The 20,646-nt window shown below is 41.6% G+C and overlaps 1 protein-coding gene across 1 annotated transcript in view; it reads right to left on the minus strand.

The window, feature by feature from the left end:
• Positions 1-9,395: 9,395 nt before the first annotated feature.
• The window catches only part of ARHGEF6 (Rac/Cdc42 guanine nucleotide exchange factor 6), a 125,168-nt gene continuing 113,917 nt past the window's right edge, over positions 9,396-20,646 (minus strand). The window contains exons 21-22 of the mRNA XM_081115150.1: positions 12,883-12,937; positions 9,396-11,738 (exon numbers count right to left, since the gene is read on the minus strand). Of these exons, the coding sequence (XP_080971276.1) occupies positions 11,598-11,738; positions 12,883-12,937 (196 nt within the window). The 3' untranslated portion in view covers positions 9,396-11,597. The remainder of the gene's footprint in view (positions 11,739-12,882; positions 12,938-20,646) is intronic.

Here is a 20,646-nt window from a genome sequence, read left to right on the forward strand (position 1 = left end):
ACTCCTTTGTAGGTAATAGTTTTCTTTTCTCTTGCTATCTTTAAGATTCTTTGTCTTTAATTTTTGGCATTTTAATTATGATGTGTCTGGGCATGAGTCTGTTTGAGTTCTTGTTTGGGATTCTCTGTGCCTCCTGAAATTATGTGACGTTTTCCTTTACCAGGTTAGGGAAGTTTTCTACCATTATTTCTTCAAACACCTTATCTATTCCTTTCTCCCTTTCTGCCTCTTCTGGCACACCTACTATTCTAATATTGTTACATTTCACATTGTCCCACAGCTCCCTTAAGCTGTCCTCTGTTTTTTAATTGTTTTTTCTTTTTGGTTCTCTAATTGAGTGATATTTTTAACTCTGTCTTCTAATTCACTGATTTGATTCTCAGCTTCCCCTAATCTGGTGTCTATTCCTTCCAATGTGTTCTTTATTTGTGTAATGTCATTCTTTATCTCCACACTGTTCTTTTTTCATATTTACTATATCGTTGTTCATACTGTTGAGAATTTTCTTTCTTTCTTTATTGATTAAAGTATTTGTTGAGCATTTTAAACATCATTACTCTGAATTCTGTTTCAGATAAATTTCAGGGCAGCGGAATACTTCATTTATCTCTTCTTCTGAAGAATTCGCTAGTTCTTTCATTTGGGGGTTGTTTCTTTGTTTCCTCATTTGGGTTGTCTGTTTGGGTTTGTGATTATGTTTTAGGTAGATCCTCTATACCTCTCAATTTCTAGTGCAGGACAGTGTAAAAGGCTGTTTCTGACTAATTGGATCAGGCAAAGACTTAAAGCCTCCAGATACCTCCTCAGTCTACAGACTAATAGGATTCTGGCTTTAATTGCCCCCAGGCAATTGTCCTCAGGTGTAGCGAGAGTTTTTTCAATAGGATGTGGCAGTTGCTTCTGTCTGGAGGCTAATTGTAACTTTTAATCTCTTAAGTGGCCCCAGGATAAGGTGTTTTTCAATAGGGTGTGTTGACTGTCTTTGCCCCAGGCGAGGCAGATGACTATGTGGAAAAGATGTCCTCCACTGTGTGAGGGAATGACTCATGCCCAGGAAACTTGGAGTGTCTGCCTTCTGAGCTCTATCCCTTCAGTTCCCAGTCCTGGGTTCTGCTCTCAGAGCTCCAGTCCACTTCACCATCCCTCTGCCAGAGCACAAGGTGGGTGGCTCCACAGGGAATTTTTGTGCATTGGCCCTTTAAGAGGGTGCCCAAACTTTCAGCTGCCATTCCTGGAAGACATCACCCCACTGCTTTTCACAGCTAGATGTTATGTGGGTACCCTCCTCAATTTCTCTTCTGGAGAGCCCAGCTTTGGGATTAGATCCCAGAGTCCTCAGTGGCACCCCCCACAGCTGAGATATCTCTCTGGGACTTCAGTTGCCATCTGTGGGTGCCCCGCCAGCCCTTTTGCACCTCCTCCCCTCCTACCAGTCTCTATGTAGTCTCCACCTTCGGTCCTTGGGTATCAGGGTTCTCTCCTGTGAGTTCTCCATTGATTATTCAGGAAGCATTTCCGTATTTCAATTGTAATTACAGCTTTTTCCTGGGAGCATGTCCATGCAGCATCCTCCTACTCTGATGCCACTTCTGTACTTCAATTCTTGGAGCCTCCTTTTCTTCTTTTTTCTTCTTTTTCTTTTCTCTCTTACCTTTTTTCCTTTTCTCAATATCATTTTTGCTCTCTTTTAGCTTTCCTAATTCTTTTTTATCTGGTGGTCACTTTTATTGGGGCTATTGGTGCCATGATTACATTCATGTTTTCTTCCCTTTGTGTTGTGTCTTGCTGAGCTGTTCAGTCAACATGGTAGAGAGTGAGCCACATAGCCAGATATCCTAAGAGGAAACTCCATCCATGGATGAGACAACAACTCTCAAGACCCAACTACATCAAGAGAACCCAAAATCCCAAGTAGGGGGCATACCTAGAATACCCAGCCAAGAAGACCTGAGAAATTGCACCACTGGGTCCCACAAAACATCTACTATATAAAACAAACTAATAAAATCTGTGTGGCATATCAGTTTGATCTAACACATAGAAACTATCACAAAAGAATAGCAAAAATGGGGAGTAAAGAAACAACCCCCATACAAAAGAAAACCAGGAATTGCCAGAAAAGGGAAAAAAACAAAATGGATGCAAGAAATTTGTCAGAGAAAGAATTCAGAGCAATGGTTATAAGGACACAGACAAGGATGAAAGACAAATTCAACATGTGTAAGAATTAAGAGGAAATGAAGAATGAGATAGCTGCAATAAATAACACAATAGAAGGTTTCAACAGTAGACTAGAAGAAGCTAAGGACCACATCACAGAGTTAGAAGACAGGAAGGAAAAAACCCCAAGCCAAGCAACAACTGGAAAAAAACTTAAAAAGCAGGAGGAGTGCCTAAGGAAGCTTGGGGCAACATGAAACAAAACAACATCTGCATAATAGGGGTGCCAGAAGGAGAGGAAGCTGAACAAGGAATAGAAAACCTATTTGAAGAAATAATGACAGAAAACTTCCCTGATTTGGGAAGAAACTAGTCACACAACTACAAGAAGCACACAGATTACCAAACAAGATGAACCCAAAAAGACTGACACCAAGACACATCATTAAATTGGCAAATATCAATGAAAAGTAAGAACTTAAAGGCTGAAAGAGAGAGACAGAAAGTTAACTACAAGGGATCTCCCATCAGACTATCAAGAGATTTCTCAACAGAAACACATCAGGCCAGAAGGAAATGGAATGAAATATACAAAGGAATGCAAAGCAAGGGACTGAATCCAAGAATACTATATCCAGCAAAGCTATCATTCACAATTAAAGGTGAAATCAGGAGCTTCACAGACAAAAAAAGGCTAAGGGAGTTTATTAACACCAAGCCAGCAATGCAAGAAATGCTAAAGGGACAGCTGTAAAAACAAGAAATAGAATTGGAAGAAGAAACACAGGCATAAAGAATAAAAATGGCTACAAACAAGTACCTATCAATAATTACCTTAAATGTAAATGGATTAAATGCTCCAATCAAAAGACATAGGGAACCTCAATGGATAAGAAAACATGACCCATATATTTTCTGTCTACAAGAGACCCACCTCAGAACAAAGGATTCACATGGACTGATAATGAAGGGATGGAAACAAAATTTTCAGGCAACTGGAAATTAAATAAAAACTGGGGTAGCAATACTTATATTGACAATATAGACCTTAAAATGAAGGCCACAACAAGAGATAAGGAGGGCCACTTCATAATACTGAAGGGAGCAATTCAACAAGAGGATATAACTTTGGTAAACATACACGCGCCCAATACAGGAGCACACAAATACGTAAAAAATCCTTCTGGAAGATATCAGGGGAGAGATTGACAGCAAAACAATCATAGTAGGGGACTCCAATAACCCATTGACACCACTGGATAAATCCTCTAAACAAAAAATCAGTAAAGAAACAGCAATCCTAAGTGACTCACCAGATCAGATGGAACTAATTGATATCTTCAGAACATTTCACCCCAAAGCTATGGGATATACATTCTTTGCAAGTGCATATGGGATATTTTCAAAGATAGATCACATATTGGACACAGGCAAAGTCTCTTCAAATTCAAGAAGATAGAAATTATATCAAGCATCTTCTCAGATCACAATGGCATAAAATTAGAATTCAACTACAATAAAAACAGTAAAAAAAATCAAACACTTGGAAGCCAAATAGCATGCTATTAAACAATGATTGGGTTACCAAAGAGATCAAAGAATAAATAAAAAGCATCCTGTAAACAAATGACAATGAGAACACAACAATCCAAAATCTATGGGACACAGTGAAAGCAGTCCTGAGAGGAAAGTTCATAGCTCTGTAGGCCTACCTCAAAAAACAAGAAAAAATGGTAATAAATTATCTAACGTTACTTAAGAATTAGAAAGAGAGAAACAAGAAAATCCCAGAGTAAGAAAAAGGAAGGAAATAGTAAAGATCAGAGTGGGCCGAGACCGGTTTGGCTCAGTGGATAGAGCGTCGGCCTGCGGACTGAGGGGTCCCGGGTTCGATTCCGGTCGGGGGCATGTGCCTGGGTTGCGGGCATATCCCCAGTGGGGGATGTGCAGGAGGCAGCTGGTCGATGTTTCTCTCTCATCGATGTTTCTGGCTCTCTGTCTCTCTCCCTTCCTCTCTGTAAAAAATCAATAAAAATATATTAAAAAAAAAAAAAAGATCAGAGTGGAAATAAACAATATAGAGACAAAAAAAATACAAAAGATCAATAAAACCAAGAGCTGGTTCTTTGAAAGGATAAACAAGATAGTTGAACTTCTAGCCAGGCTCACCAAAGAACAGAGAGAGAGGACACAAAAAAAAGATCATAAATGAAAGAGGTGAAGTAACAATCGACCCCACAGACACACAAAGGATTATAAAAAAAATACTATGAACAATTCCACTCCAACAAACTGAACAATCTAGACAAATTGGACATATTCCTAGAAAAATACAGTCTTCTAAAACTCAATCAGGAAGAACAAAAAAATATGAATAGGCTGATAACTGCAGATGAAATTGAAGCAATAATCAAAAAACTTCCAGCAAGCAAAAGCCCTGATCCAGATGGCATCAAAGGGGAGTTTTATGAAACATTCAAAGAGGAACTAAAACCTATCCTGCTCAAACTATTCCCGAAAATTCAAGAGGAAGGCACACTTCCAAGCTCTTTTATGAAGGCAGCATTACCCTAATACCAAAACCATATAAAGACACCACAAAGAAAGAGAATCACAGGCCAATATCCCTGATGAACATAGATGCTAAAATCCTCAACAAAATTCCAGCAAATTGGATCGAGCATTACATTAGAAAGATCATACACCATGACCAAATGGGATTTATTCCAGGGATGCCAGGATGGTACAATATACACAAATCAATAAATGTGATACATCACATAAACAAATTGAGAGACAAAAATCACATAAGCATATCAATTGATGCAGAAAAATTATTTGACATAATCCAATATGTTTTCTTGATAAAAACACTCAGCACAGTGGGAATAGAGAGAGCATACCTCAAAATAATAAAAGCCTTGTATGACAAAGCTACAGTCAACATCATACTCAATGGGCAAAATCTAAAACCATTTCTCCTAAAAACAGGAATAATACAGGGATGCCCACTTTAACCACTCCTATTCGACATAGTACTAGAAGTGCTAGCCATAGTGATCAGACAAGAAGAAATAAAAGGCATTCAACTTGGAAAAGAAGAAATAAAAGTGTCATTATTCACAGATGACATAATATTGTACATAGAAAACCCTAGACTCCATCAAAAAACTAATAGACCTAATAAATGAATTTGGCAATGTAACAGGATACAAAATTAACATCCAGAAATCTGTGGCTTTTTTATGCACCAATAATGAATTCACAGAAAATAAACTTTAAAAAAATCCTATTTACTATTGCAACAAAAAATTAACATACCTAGGAATAAACTTAACTAAGAAGGTAAAAGACTTGTACATGGAAAACTACAGGATGTTGAAAAAAGAGATAGAGGAAGACAAAAACAAGTGCAAGAATATACCATGTTCATGGATTGGTAGAATCAACATCATTAAAATGTCCATACTACCCAAAGCAATCTATAGATTCAATGCACTCCCCATTAAAATACCAGAGGCATATTTCACAGACCTAAAACAAACTCTCCAAAAATTTATATGGCATAAAAATCTTAGACGAATTCATAGGCAGCATAATACCAGAGATATGTTTTAGCAATATCTTTACCAATACAGCTCCTAGGAAAATGGAAACTAAGGAGAAAAATGAACAAATGGGAATACATCAAGATAAAAACCTTCTGCACAGCAAAGGAAATCATCAACAAAACAACAAGTGAGCCCACTGCATGGGAGAACATATTTGCCAATGTTATCTCTGATGCAGGTTTAATCTCCCAAATTTATAGGGCACTCATATAACTTAACAAAAGGAAGATAAACAATCCAATAAAAAAATGGGCAAAGGACCTAAATAGACATTTTTTGAAAGAGGACATACAGAGGACCAAAAGACATATGAAAACATGCTCAAAGTCACTAATCATCTGAGAGATGCAAATCAAAACAACAATGAGGTACCATCTCACACCTGTCAGAAAGGCTGTCATCAACAAATCAATAAACAAAAAGTGCTGGCGAGCATGTAGAGAAAAACAAACCCTCATGTACTTCTGGTGGGAATGTAGACTGGTGCAGCCACTGTAGAAAACAGTATGGAGTTTCCTCAAAAATTTAAAAATGGAATTCCCATTTGATCCAGTAATCCCACTTCTAGGAATATATTCTAAGAAATTAGAAACACCAATCAGAAAGTATATGTGCTCTGTGTTCATAGCAGCACAATTTACAATAGCTAAGATTTTGAAACAGCCTAAGTGCCCATCAGCAGATGAGTAGATTAAAAAATTGTGGTACATCTACAAAATGGAATACTATGCTGCTGTAAAATAGAAAGAACTCTTACCATTTGCAACAGTATAGATTGACCTGGAGAGAATTATGCTAAGTGAAATAAGCCAGTCAGAGAAAGATAAATATCACATGATCTCACTCATTTGTGGAATATAATGAGCAACATAAACTGATGAACAAAAGTAGATCCAGAGACAGAGAAGCATCGAACAGACCATCAAACCTCAGAGGAAAGGCAGGGGCAGGTGGGGGTTGGGGTAAGAGATCAACCAAAGGACTTGTATGCATGCATATGAGCATAACCTATGGCCACAGACAGTAGGGGTGTGAGGGCATGTGCTGGGGGGTGGGGAAAAAATAGATCCAAAAACAGAGAAGCATCGAACAGACTGGCAAACCTCAGACGGAAGGCAGGGGAGGGTGGTGGTGAGGGTTAAGAAAGCAATCAAAGGACTTGTATGCATGCATATGAGCATAATGGATGGACACAGACACAAGGGGGATGAGGGCATGTGCTGGGGGGTGGGAAGGGCCGGGGAGAGGTCAATGGGGGGAAAAGGAGACATTTGAACTAGTAATCTATATATCCTATCTAATAAAGAGGGAATATGCTAATTGACCCTCACACCATCTCAAAGATGGTGGCACCCACACCAATAAGGCAGGAATATGACAATTGACTGTCCCACCCTCAAAGATGGCGGTGCCCACAGCCACAAGATGGTGGCGTCCAGTCCCCTCAGCCCCCTGGGGCTGCACGCCCACCTCCAGAGTCCCCCAGTCCCATCAGCTCCCTAGCCCCCCAGGGCCAGCCCCAGGTGCAGACAAGCCTCAGATGGCATCTACCCAGGCGCCCAGGGCTGCTCGAGGCTCAGGTAACCAGAGCTGACTGAGGTTTGCGCTGCTGGCAGTGGCAGCAGCAGAGGTGTGATGGGGCATCGCCTTCCCCTGATCACTGGGTCGCCTCCCACCCCAGAGGGCTCTGCAAGTGGGGCAGGCCGGGATGAAAATTCATGCACTGGGCCTCTAGTACTAGTATAAAAGGCTAATATGCTAAGTGTCTGTCTGGTAATGATGTCACATAGCAACACCTTGCTTCCTCTCCCTAGTGACTAGCCTCCTTGGAGTTTCTTCAGTCCAGGAACAGGACTTGCTTTATACCCAGGTGCAAACATTTTACAGTTTAACCAAATGTTTGTGAAGTGTTTCCCATGCCTCATCTCATTTGATCCACACAGAAGTCCTGGAGTAGGTAGATAGGAGACTCAGTAGAATCCTCTTTTCTTTTCATTAGTGGGAAAACAGAGATTTAGAAAGTTTAGAAACTTGACCTAACTGAAAAGAAGTAAGACATGGTGGAACTTGAAAATGACTTCAGGTTTTCTCACTGCACAGAATGTAGTCAAACACTGCTATAGTTAAATATTTTATCCTTTGTTCTCCCTGCGTGATCTACAATAATGATATGCTTTTGTATTGATATTTACTGCTGTGTTGCTGACAATTACCTGAAAGAGAAGTTGGGGTGCTTCACTGGGCTGAAAAAAGTTTAGCTAAATCAGAAAGCAGGTCTAATTAAGCAAGTTTATTCTCTGTATATAAAAGGCTAAGTTGACTCGCGCAGGCACAATACATATAAAGCTCTTGCTGGTGCCAATCACACGCATGTGTTTTGATCTGTCATTGTCGATCGTGAATTTGGTTGACACTTCTATTATAGAGAAAGGGTGAATAGAGATATTAAAATATTTCTTCTAATTAATTTCCTTTCAATGTGCTCAAATTCATGTACCAGGCCACTATACTTTAAATAATAAAGAATTTTTAAAAAGAAATATATATATTTTAAATAGTGAATACCTCATAGGGTTATGAGGATTACATAAGCTTTATGTAAAACATTATGGGGCCTAACGCAGAGGAGGTGCAATATTTTATCTATTGCCTCAGAATAAAAAAATAAATCTATGAAGATATCTCATGCAGAAAAGTAATATGAGGTATATCTATAAAACTATTGGCTAAAGAAGTGGAAGTCAAGGGCCTACCTTTGGACTAATGGCTTTGTGGTCATATCATTGCAGTTGTGATCCAAATCTAGTTTAGGAAGCTGCTGCCACTTCTATCATCAGCACTGCTGCCACTGGTTCCTTACCAAAAACTGTGGATACACACACTGGAATGTAGAGTACATAAGCCATCAACATATCCTTGGAACTGCCTGCCAGCCAGCAAGCCCTAGGAAGATATCCTCTGCTTAACTGAAGACTTCCAAATATTGTGCAAAAGCATCTCATTGCCAAAACTGAAAATGTATAAGAACCCACATTGTATCCAGAATCCTAGCTGGAGGGGAGTCTGGGGTGGGTTTTTTTGTTTGTTTTTTAGCCTTGGGGGCAGGGGACATAAAAAAGGTAGGAATGGATGCTGAGTAGAAACATAATATCCAGCGCATATATCTTTAGATAAATAAATCCTTCCTGACTCTTGGCACCAACATTCCAACTATGGTCAAAATATAGGATATCACTGATTGGCAAAATCCTACAAAATACAAAGAGGGATGGGGATAAGATTTAAGATCAAAGAATAAGTTTGATCAGGAAAATGGATATTTTTCTAGTATTGGAATGCAAATGCTGAAAAATACAGACAGTTTATAGGTTCAGGCCAGAAGGAGAGGAGTGAAATTAAGGAAGGTTCTGTCTCAAGGCATGTATTATTTGTATAAAGTGGGGAGCAAATATCATCTGCCCTGAGTGAAAAAGGTCAAAACTGGCTAGGGGGCCTGATGTTGATGAAATAGGAAAGGAAGTTGACATAGCATGAGAAATCTTTCTGCACACCAGCTAGCTAAGTAAAGAAATGAATAAATAAATAAATAATAAATAAAAGTGATAAAAACACAGTACTTATTTTATAAAGCATTGTTATTCTCATTTATTTGAAAATGTCAATTTTTAAAGTTCAAAATAAAAACAAGTTAGAAAATTTGAGCCTGCGTAAGAAGGGACATGACAGAAGAGGAACTGAAAGGCCTCCAAGGGCAACAATTTAATTACAGGGTAACAGAAACCCATTTATAGAGTATTGTAAACAATACAACTATGGAGATACTGCTCTCAGGTTAACATGGCTTCATTTCCTTTATATTATTGTTTAGTGTGTGAGTGTGGACACCACTCTGCACAAGCTTTATTATCCAGACAACTGAGGGCCTCTCATCAGAAGGACCAAGTCCCCAAAACATGCATTTATACATGTCACTTTAAAATAAAGACCTTTCAATATTTTAAGCTATACCTTATCAACTAAAATATTTTGCAATCACAAAAATGTTTCCTATGGATATAGTTTGCACATGTATTGCAAGCCATTGACTAACCACAGACAGAGCAAATGCTAAGATCTGTGTTGTTTTTAATTTTTATGTGAAGGGTGGCATATCTAAACTGCTGTACTTAAAAACAGAACAACAGCCAATTCTTAGACATCTTCTTCACTCTTCAGCTTCCAAAGACAGCTGTGTGTGGTTGGCTGATGTTGGACAACAGGAATAGTCTATTTCCTGTGAATGGTTCATTTCTGCCGTGCAGCAAGCAGTGAACAGCCCCATACCATGCAGCTATCAGAACTTGATACCTCCAGTACTAGAAAGAAAAGGGGCTTAGGAAGCTGAGAGGTTCAAGCTTCAAGTTTGGTTTCTAAACAATATTTGCAAAATCCATATTTATAGGCACCTTTCAAATGTATCTAGAAGACAGCTTTGATTAGTCCACTGGCCCCTTGCCTCTTTTTCCAGTGATCTTCCCCACCTGGCCAAATTTCACCTCCTTGGGAGAAGTGATTTTTCAGTTGGGAGTAATTTGGATGTATGCTACTCTTCTGTGACCATCTTCTAAATCTGGTATGTCACAGCTCTAATTTCTGAGATGCTTACTAAGGCAATTGTTTGATTCCAGGAGAAACTTGAGTAAACCAGTTACAAATAATCTGCTTCATTAGTAACCAACACACAGCTACTAGAGGGGTACTTTTCCCCCCCTGGATATACAAACTGGACCAATAGCACATTTCTACAAATAATGCTTAGAGGTTGATGAATATTAAGTTTCTCATAACATATATGGGAGAGCAATATGTGAATTAAAGCTGTCTGCTGGGATACAATATCTCCTCAATGGCAAATTGTTTTAAAGATGAGAAGTTGCAATTTGAATATGCAATGTAGATATAATACCTGCTCACAGTCGATATTTTTTTTAAGTAAGCAAAGTACAAGCATACTACTTTACACACCACTTGGTATGGTTGGCTAAAAGCACTGAGGAAATATAAAACTTACAATGAGGCAGAAGGCTAGGGAAAAATTCTATTATGTATTGGAGAAGAGGTGGTCAACTCCATTGCTGAAGGGAGGACTGTCCAGTGGAGTTTGCTAATGGATTTGGTGTTGGCATGAATGACCCATAAAACTTTTGACCCACAGAACTAAAATGTTAACCAACACAAAAGGAAGGATGCTACTGTCTTCTTGGTCTTATAGACAACATTGGATAGTAATTAAAAAAAAAGTGCATTGAGGGGTAGCAAATGATGGTCCAGGGAAAGGCAGCTGGATCATTGGGCTAATGTGTTTGTCTTTCACTCTACTCTAGTCATAACTCAAAAAGCTTCGCTGTCAGTAAATTTGGTACTGAGGGGCTTCCAGGTACAGGAAAGCATTGGGGGAAAGTCAAACTCACCTTTAATAATCCATGCCTAGTAGCTTTGTGATAGTAGCCAGGCCCAAAAGGGTAATTAATGGTTGTTAAAGAGGCACTATGAATTCAAGGCCAACAGAAAATCAATTAAGTCATTTGCCTACATTAGCTTTCCTTTTGTTATTGAATAGAAAAAACACTGAGGAGACTTCTACCACCACCTCTTGCTTTTATCCCTGTCAGGAAAAATGTAACCAACCAACCAATAACCAAACAAAAACAAACAAACAAACAGAGGGAAGGGGGCTGACTCAAATACAAAATAAAAAACAAGGAAGTGAGCAAACTGAGCCAAATCATTCAGATGGACATTTTAAGATGCACTGAAGGCACACTCTGCCCAGGTACACGGTGATGGTTATGGAAGAATGGAGGTCTTGTTACTGGAGTCAGCCCGAATAAACTCATCAGTTTGCTTCAACAGCCTCCGAACGAGCTTTTCTAGGTCCCTTCTTGATTTCAATTCTTCTTCCAGGCATTGCTTCATTCTTTTATTCTCCTATTATGGGAAAAGACTTGATTACCAAACAAAGGGACCCCTTCTCAGGGCTCCTCTTGCTCATCCTCTTGGTGGTCTTCACTACGGACTACATTTTTCTTCCTCAAAATCCTTTCTCTCAGCTCCTAACACAAGGCAACTTCTTGATTCTCCTACCTCTCTCTGACAAACCTTTTGCATTCTTCTTTCTTGAAATACAACCATTCTCTAAGGCTCTGTCCCTGGCCTTCTGCTAATTCAGTACTCTTTTCTTAGTGTCTCTTCTCTTTCAACTCAAGTATCTATTAAGAGGCCTCCAAAATCTCTCTGGTACTTATTTCATCTCATCTCATGAGCACTAGGTCCCCAGTTCCCAATGCCAACTTGGTATTTCCTCCTAGATATGTTTCAAGCCCGTCAAACTCATTATGTCCTAAAGTGAACTCTATCTCCATCACCCCAAACTTCTCTTCCCTTGTGGTTGCTGATCTCCATGAAGGGCATCACCATATTAAACTAGATACCAAGGTAATAAGCTTCATCTTCAATCCCTGGCTCTTTCTTAATCCCAAAATCACACCATCATTTTCCACAGGCTCTAACTTTGCAATGTACCTTCTTTTACATTCGTTTTCCTCTGCTGTAGCCTCAGTAGCACTACCTCAGGTGAGAACTTCATCATGTCTCACCCTGAGTTTTGTAATAAGTCCTAACTGGTCTTTCAGAGTCTGGTCTCTCTTCCTTTCAATCCATCCTTTACCCTGTCCCTAGGTACAGTCAATCCTCAAACATAAGGAAGTGTGAACATCATGGAGCACTGGATCACATCTGCACTGGAGCTCACAAATTATGATTTATAATTCTGATTACATGCTCACAAATTATTTATCTTTTCTTAAGTTCTGTTAACAAATATCAGGAAACATGAAAGTTTTAAGTAAGTTTTGGACCCTATTGTAAATCACTAAATAGGTATAGAATCAAGCCTCAGAAGTTTCTACCCAAAGCCACATGGTAAAATCAACAAAACCCACCTTGATGACACAAGGAAAATAAAAATCCCCACCTCACCATTTTGTTCCTGGACCTTTCCCGAGAGCATCTACTGGTGCGTGACAAGGAAGAGGGAGTTATGATTTGAGAAAAAAGACTTATATTTCATTACCTGTTTCAGTTCTTTCACCTCATCCTTCAAGGCATAAACAGTGTCAACGAGGCTCCTAGAACATAAAGTTTAGAGATTAATAGCTGGCACTGGAGTATTGCTAAGTAACACTTAACAAGAAAAGCAGCTTTATAGAAATACAGATCCTGAAAAACAGAGGATTTTCTACCTGACCAGAGAAAATACTGCTATTAATTGTTCTTGTGTTCCTCCTTGTTATGGGCTAACCACCATCACCACGCATGCTCATGCAAACTCCGTGGGCACGGAGGATGGGCCGAGACCCGCCCCTGTGCCCACCACAGCTTTGTGGCCCACAGTTCCTTTCAAGGTGCACAAATTCAGGCACTGGGCCCCTGGTATATTCCATAAAAGGATAAAACACCCTAGCTGAGTTGTGAAGCAGTCATTTCTTCTCTGGCTCTTCCTGGACAAGAACTTTGGAGATCTGGGTTCCAGGTCTAATCCTATCACTTACCAAACAGTTAACCTTGGGTAACTAGTTCCTTCTCATTCTCTCTTGGTCTTTCTTCACATACAAAATGTGGATAATGCCACATTCCACTGAAAACCTCACAAAGTTGTAGGAGGGATTAATATAATTATAGACCCTCTCTCCACCCAGTCATCAGGTGCAGGTGGGCCCCAAGTCTGAGATCCATCAACCTGGCAAACATTGCTCACCCCACCTTGGAGTCTCCCTGAGATGTTGCTGCACACAACTTGCACACCAGACTGAACATCTGTCACTAGCTGTTCCTCACAAATCACTGGCCTCAGCCCACACTGCAGACTTTGGCTAAAATCTATCAAAGGTCTACAAACATGAAAGAAGCAGCAGTTGGATTTCACATGCCCTGTTCCTCTTGCTGAGCATGCCCAAGCTTGGCACTAGAGGCAGTCAGCCACAATTCATGGCATAGCTTCTCCCAGGCACCTCCACACCAAGGAAAGGCAGCTGTCAACTGCAAATCACTTTGTAGCTCCTGCCAGGTGGTCATGATCCAGGAAAAGGCAGTGGCTGGCACTTATCTCTATTGGAGACCCTCATAAGAGGCCGCAGAATCAATACACCTAGTGGCCAGCTTCAAACCACACAAGGCTACCACCCAATTAGCTCAACAAATGATACACCCAAAGGGTGTATTTGGCAGGCACCAGAGCCCCAATAAAGCAAACTCCACTCCATGAAGTCAGGCCCTGGACAACAGCTTATCCACTGCAGTCACAGCAGTCCTCTCAGTAAGTTAGCCTGAGGATCAATCCCACCCACCGATGTGCTAACAACAATCAAGACTGAACTACAACCAAAGGCCTCACACGACCTGCATAAGGGACACGCTTGGGGTATCTAGCTCAGGTGACCAGGGAGACTGTACCACTGGAACCCACAGGACACTTACTATGTAAGGACACCCTGCCAAGACTGGCAGGCATAAAAGATCCACCATTTAATAAATAGAAAATAACACATGGAGGCAGCCCAAAAGAGGAGACAACGAACATGTCACAAATGAAATAACAGAACTCCTGCCGAAACCGGTTTGGCTCAGTGGATAGAGCGTCGGTCTGTGGACTGAAAGGTCCCAGGTTCGATTCCGGTCAAGGGCATGTACCTGGGTTGCGGGCACATCCCCAGTGGGATATGTGCAGGAGGCAGCTGATCGATGTTTCTCTCTCATCGATGTTTCTAACTCTCTATCTCTCTCCCTTCCTCTCTGTAAAAAATCATTAAAATATATTTAAAAAAAAAGAAATAACAGAACTCCAGAAAAAGCACTAGACAAAATGGAGAAAGCATAATATCAGATACAGTGTTCAAAACATTGATTATAAGGATGCTCAATTAATTTAGGGAGAGAATAGATGAACTTGGTGAGAACTTACAAAAAGAAATAGAAACCATTAAAAAGAACCAGTCAGAAATAAAGAGTAAAATAACTGAAATGAAGATTACATTAAATGGGAATAAAATAACACGTGAAATGGAATCAATAATAGATTAGATGAAGCAGAGGATCAAATCAGTGAATTGGAAGACAAGGTAGCAAAAATGTAATTGGAACAGCAAAAAGAAAAAGATTAAAAAATATGAGAATTATTTAAGGGACCTCTGGGATGAAATCAATTGTCAACATTTGCATCATAGGGGAACCAGAAGGAGAAGAGGTAGAGCAAGTGATTGAAATCCTCTTTGAAGAAATAATGATGGAAAACTTCCTTCTCTAAATTGGTGACAGACATGGAAGTCCAAGAATCACAGAGAGCCCAAAACAAGATGAACCCAAATAGGCCAATACCAAGACACATCTCTATATATAAAAGCCCAGAAACTGACAGGCGGAACAACCAGAATGACTGGAATGACCGGCCGGATCTGGAGTAGGGCCAGACAGCCAACTTCCTGTGATCCTTCCCCCTGGCCGGCCCCACCCCTGATTGGCCTCTCCCACCCCAATCGAGGACAGGGAAGCCAGCCAAACGTCCCTGCAACCCCCTACCCCATTTGGGGGCAGGGCTGGCCGGCCCACCACCCACAGTCCCTCCCCATGGCCAGTGTCACCTCTGATCAGCCCCCACCACCCCGATCAGCCCACGGTCCCTCCCCCTAGCCAGCTCCACTCCTGATCGCCCCCCCACCAATCAGGGGTGTGGCCAGCCAGACCACCACCCACAGCCTTTCCCCACAGCCAGCCACACCTGCAATGAGCCCCCCCCCAATCGGGGGCAGGGCCTGTTGGCCAACCTCCTCCCATCTCCTCCTCACAACAGGCCCAGCCCTGATCTGCCCCGATTTGGGCCAGGCTGGCCAGACCCCACCCGTGCATGAATTCATGCACTGGGTCTCCAGTTTCTGTATATAAGGGGTGTATCACACAAACTGCACTTCAGGAAGAAGCCTGCACTAAGTTGCCTACCTCTGCATTGAACTGCCTTCCTTCACAGTGTTTCTTTAATCTGAGCCAGCCCTTACAGAGTAGTTCCTGGAATCCTATTTCAACCAATAGGACTGAGGCTTTCCCCCTTTAATAGGAGTTATGCAGCTGTATTTCCATCAGTATCTTCACTAAAAAACCGGAGTGTCTCCACTCTGACCAACCAGAATAGTGCCTTTTGGACCAACCAAATTGTGAAGATTTGGAGTCCTCATTTGCATGAGGACAAACCAATCAGGGACCAGAGACAGGGACTTCTGTCTATATGAATCAGCTCCCCTCTGGCTCAGAGAGTGCACTTTCCTTTTCCACCAAAGATGAAACATAAAAGGTGTCTTACTGGAGCAGAGCACAACTGTCTATGTGGAGAGAGGCTTGGCTCCAGGCTGCCTGGCCCCATTGCTGGCTCACCCTAGTGCTTCACAGCTGGGCTGTTAAACAGCTGTGATGCTTCGTAACTGAGCTATAACACTATTGAGCTGTTTGCACTGAATAAAGTTTCCTTTTTCATTATACCCCAAATTGGGAATTCCTGTTGGTGTTGAATTGATACCAACAACCATCATTTGACATGCTCAAACTATATAAAGAACTCATACGACTTACCACTAAAAAAACTAACAAACTAATTTTAAAAAATGAGCAGAGGACATGAGTAGACATTTCTCCAAAGACAACATACAAATGGTCAATAGATATGTGAAAAGATGCTGAATGTCACTAATCATCAGAGAAATACAAATTAAAACCACAATGAGATATACCTGAAGCTAACACTAAATAATAATGACTATAGAGAGAAACCAAGATGGCGGCATAGGTAAACACCAGAAATTGCTGCCTCCCACAACAACTTCAAAAATACAACGAAAAGACAAAATGGACAGCATCCAGAACTACAGGAAGTCTGGCTGAGTGGAAATTCTACAACCAGAAGGAAAGAGAAAAGCACACTGAGACCCAGAGGAGCGGCAGAGGTAAAGTGCAGAGGTACGGAGGCTGGAGCGCGTGCGGAAAGGGGCTGGCACCTGAGGACGCGGCTGCCTTTTGAATTGGGAGGGAGTCTCAAGCTCCCGACTGCTCTGAACTCCAGATCCTGGAAGTCTCTGGGGATCCATGACTCATACGGGGAGAAACTGGACTGTCTGGAAGCAGGCAGAACTCGGAACTTGAGGGCAGCTTTCCCTCAGAGGTGCTTGAAGCGATTACCGGGATACTGAGAGGCGGGGCCCCTTAGGGCAGGGCTGAGGATCAGCCATAGCTGCTTGCTGTGCCCTGTTGATTCCCTGAGACCCCGCCCCACCCAGGCTGCGGCAGAGGCTTTGGCCCTTTGAAATCTGAAAATGACCTAACAAATTACAGCTGAGCCAGACAGATCCAGAACTTCCAAGAGAAGGCTCAAGGCCTCACAGCAGCTTGCATTGCTTCACAACTGGGCCTCATCTTGGCACCTCCAAACCCCCAAAAAGGAAGGGGAATCTGCAGACCGCTTTGTAGCTCCTGCTGGGTAGCCTCAGGCAGAGGCTAAATTAGCACCTCCTTAGATCCAAGAGCCAGTGTACCCAGTGGTCCGAGTGGGACCATCCAGATAACAACTCCTCAGATCCATAAGGGACACACTCAGGGGGCAGACTCAGTGAGCACCAAAGCCCCACTAAAGCAAGTCTTGCCCCAGAAGGGTGTCTTCAGCACAAAAGTTCTCCCACTGCAAACACAGCTGATTCTCACAGCCAATTGGCCTGGAGGTCAATTCCTCCCAGTGACAACTACAACAATCAAGGCTTAACTACAACAATACTACAACAAGACGGTGCACAAAGCCCACAAAGGGGTGCACCAAGAATGTCCACCTTAGGTAATTGGGGAGGCTGAGCCACTGGACCCTATAGGACACTTAGCACACAAAGCCACTCTACCAACACAGGGAAGCATAAAAAATGCGGAGACAAAGAAACAGGACACAAATGACAGAAATGGAGGAAAGCAAACGACTGGATATAGAGTTCAAAATGACGGTTATAAGGTTTTTCAAGAATTTTATGGAAACCACAGATACATTTAGTGAGACCCTGGAGGATATGAAAAAAGACCAACTAGAAATTAAGCATACACTGACTGAAATAAAGAATAATATACAGAGATCCAACAGCAGAGAAGAGGATCCCAAGAATCAAGTCAAAGATTTGAAATATGAAGAAACAAAAAATACCCAACTGGAAAAGAAAAAAGAAAAAAGAATCCAAAAATATGAAGATAGTGTAAGGAGCCTCTGGGACAACTTCAAGCGAACCAACATCCGAATTATAGGGGTACAAGAAAAAGAGAGAGGGTAAGATATTGAAAACCTATTTGAAGAAATAATGACAGAAAACTTCCCCTACCTGGTCAAAGAAATAGACTTACAAGTCCAGGAAGCGTAGAGAACCCCAAACAAAAGGAACCCAAAGAGGACCACACCAAGACACATCATAATTAAAATGCCAAGAGCAAAAGACAAAGAGAGAATCTTAAAAGCAGCAAGAGAAAAAAAGTCAGTTACCTACAAGGGAGTACCCATACGACTGTCAGCTGATTTCTCAACAGAAACTATGCAGGCCAGAGGGAGTGGCAAGAAGTATTCAAAGTGATGAATAGCAAGAACCTACAACCAAGATTACTTTATCCAGCAAAGCTATCATTCCGAATTGAAGGTCTGATAAAGAGCTTCACAGATAAGAAAAAGCTAAAGGAGTTCATCACCACCAAACCAGCATTATATGAAATGCTGAAAGGTATTCTTTAGGAAGAAAAAGGTAAAGATAAAAATTATGAACAGCAAATACACATCTATCAACAAGTGAATCTAAAAATCAAGTGAATAAAAAATCTGATGAACAGAGTAAACTAGTGAATATAATAGAACCAGGAGCATGGAAAGGGAGTGGACTGACAATTCTTGGGGGGAAAGGGGTTTGAGGGTGCAGGAAGAGACTGGACAAAAATCATACACCTGTGGATGAGGACAGTGGGAGGGGTAAGGGCAGAGGGTGGGGTGGGAACTGGGTGGAGGAGAGCTATGGGGGGGGGAAAGAGGAACAATTGTAATAATCTGAACAATAAAGATTTAATTAAAAAATACAAAATAAAAATAAATAATGTCTATAAACTAGAATTGAAAAATAAAATATTAAAAAAATAATGCGATATCACCTCATACCTGTCAGAAGGGCTATCACCAATAAACCAATAAACAACATGTTTTGGTGGGTTTGCAAATTGGTACAACCAGTATGGAAAACAGTGTGGAGGTTCTTTGAAAAATTAAAACTAGAACTATCAAATGGCTCAGCAATCTCACTTCTGAGTATTTATCTAAAGAAATCCAAATCACTATTACGAAAAGAGATATCCAACCCTATGCTCACTGCAGCATTATTTAAAATAGCCAAGACATGGAAGCAACCTAAGTATCCATCAATAGACGATTGAATAAAGAAGTGGTACATATACAATGGAATATTACTTGGCCATAAAACAAATGAAATCTTATCATTTGTGACAAAATAGATGGACTTATAAGGTACTAGGGGCCTGGTGCACGAAATTCATGCACTGGGTGTGTGTGTGGGGGGGAGTGTCCCTCAGCCCAGCCTGCCCCCTCTCACATACTGGGAGCCCTCAGGCGTTGACCCCCATCACCCTCCAATCACTGGATCGTCCCCTTGCCCAGGCCTGACACCTCTGGTCTAGGCGTCTGGCCTGGGCAGCGGGGACCTGCAGTGGCAGCGGGGGGTGGGAGGGGGGGGCCGCGATCGCGTGGGCTCCGCCCCTGCCTCTGCAGGATGCCTTTAGCTGAGACGTCCAGCCCGGGCAGTGGGGACCCACAGCTGCAGCGGCCCCGCGATTGTGGGCTTCGCTTTAGGCCCAGGCAAGGGGCCCCTAGCTCCTGGGACTGCCAGCTTCGACCGTGCCCAGCTCCCATGCTGGCTCCACCCCTACTTCCTGCTATCACAGGCCAGGGCAGAAAAGGCACCTGATTCTCCAATCATGGCTGGGGGGCAGGGCAAAGGTGGCCCCAGGACCGCCTTTGCCCTGCCCCCCAGCTCTTAGCTCCCCGCTGGGTTTCCGATCACTGTCAGTGGCAGGGGGCTTCTTCCTGCTTTCCCTTTCTCCTCCCTGCATTGTGCCTACATATGCAAATTAGCCGCCATATTGTTGGCAGTTAACTGCCAATCTTAGTTGGCAGTTAATTTGCATATAGCCCTGATTAGCCAATGAAAAGGGTATCGTCGTACGCCAATTAACATTTTTCTCTTTTATTAGTGTAGATTATGCTAAGTGAAATAAGTCAGATAAAGAGAAATACCATATAATTTCACTTATATATGGAATCTAAAATACAAAATAAACAAACAAAATAGAAACAAATTCACAAATACAGGAAATAAACTTATGGTTGACTAGAGACCCGGTGCACGAAATTCATGCATGGGTAGGGTCCCTAGGCCTGGCCAGTGATCAGGGCTGATTTGGGCCTTCCAACTGCCGGCTGGGGCCTTTCTTCATTCTGCGCTGACCCCTGGTGATCAGCACATATCATAAGGAGTAATCAAACTCCTGGTCTCCCGGTTGAACTACCGAGGGAACTATTTGCATATTAGGCTTTTATATATATATAGATAGATAGATAGATAGATAGATAGGAGGGGTGTTGGGTAAAAAAGGTGAAAAGATTAAGAAGTACAAATTGGCATATACAAAATAGTCCCAGGGACGTAAAGCACAGCATAGAGAATATAGTCAATAATATTGTAATAAGTATGTATGGTGCCAGGTGGGTACTAGACTT

Source organism: Myotis nattereri (genome assembly GCF_964212035.1).
Source record: "Myotis nattereri genome assembly, chromosome: X".
Lineage (NCBI taxonomy): Eukaryota > Metazoa > Chordata > Mammalia > Chiroptera > Vespertilionidae > Myotis > Myotis nattereri.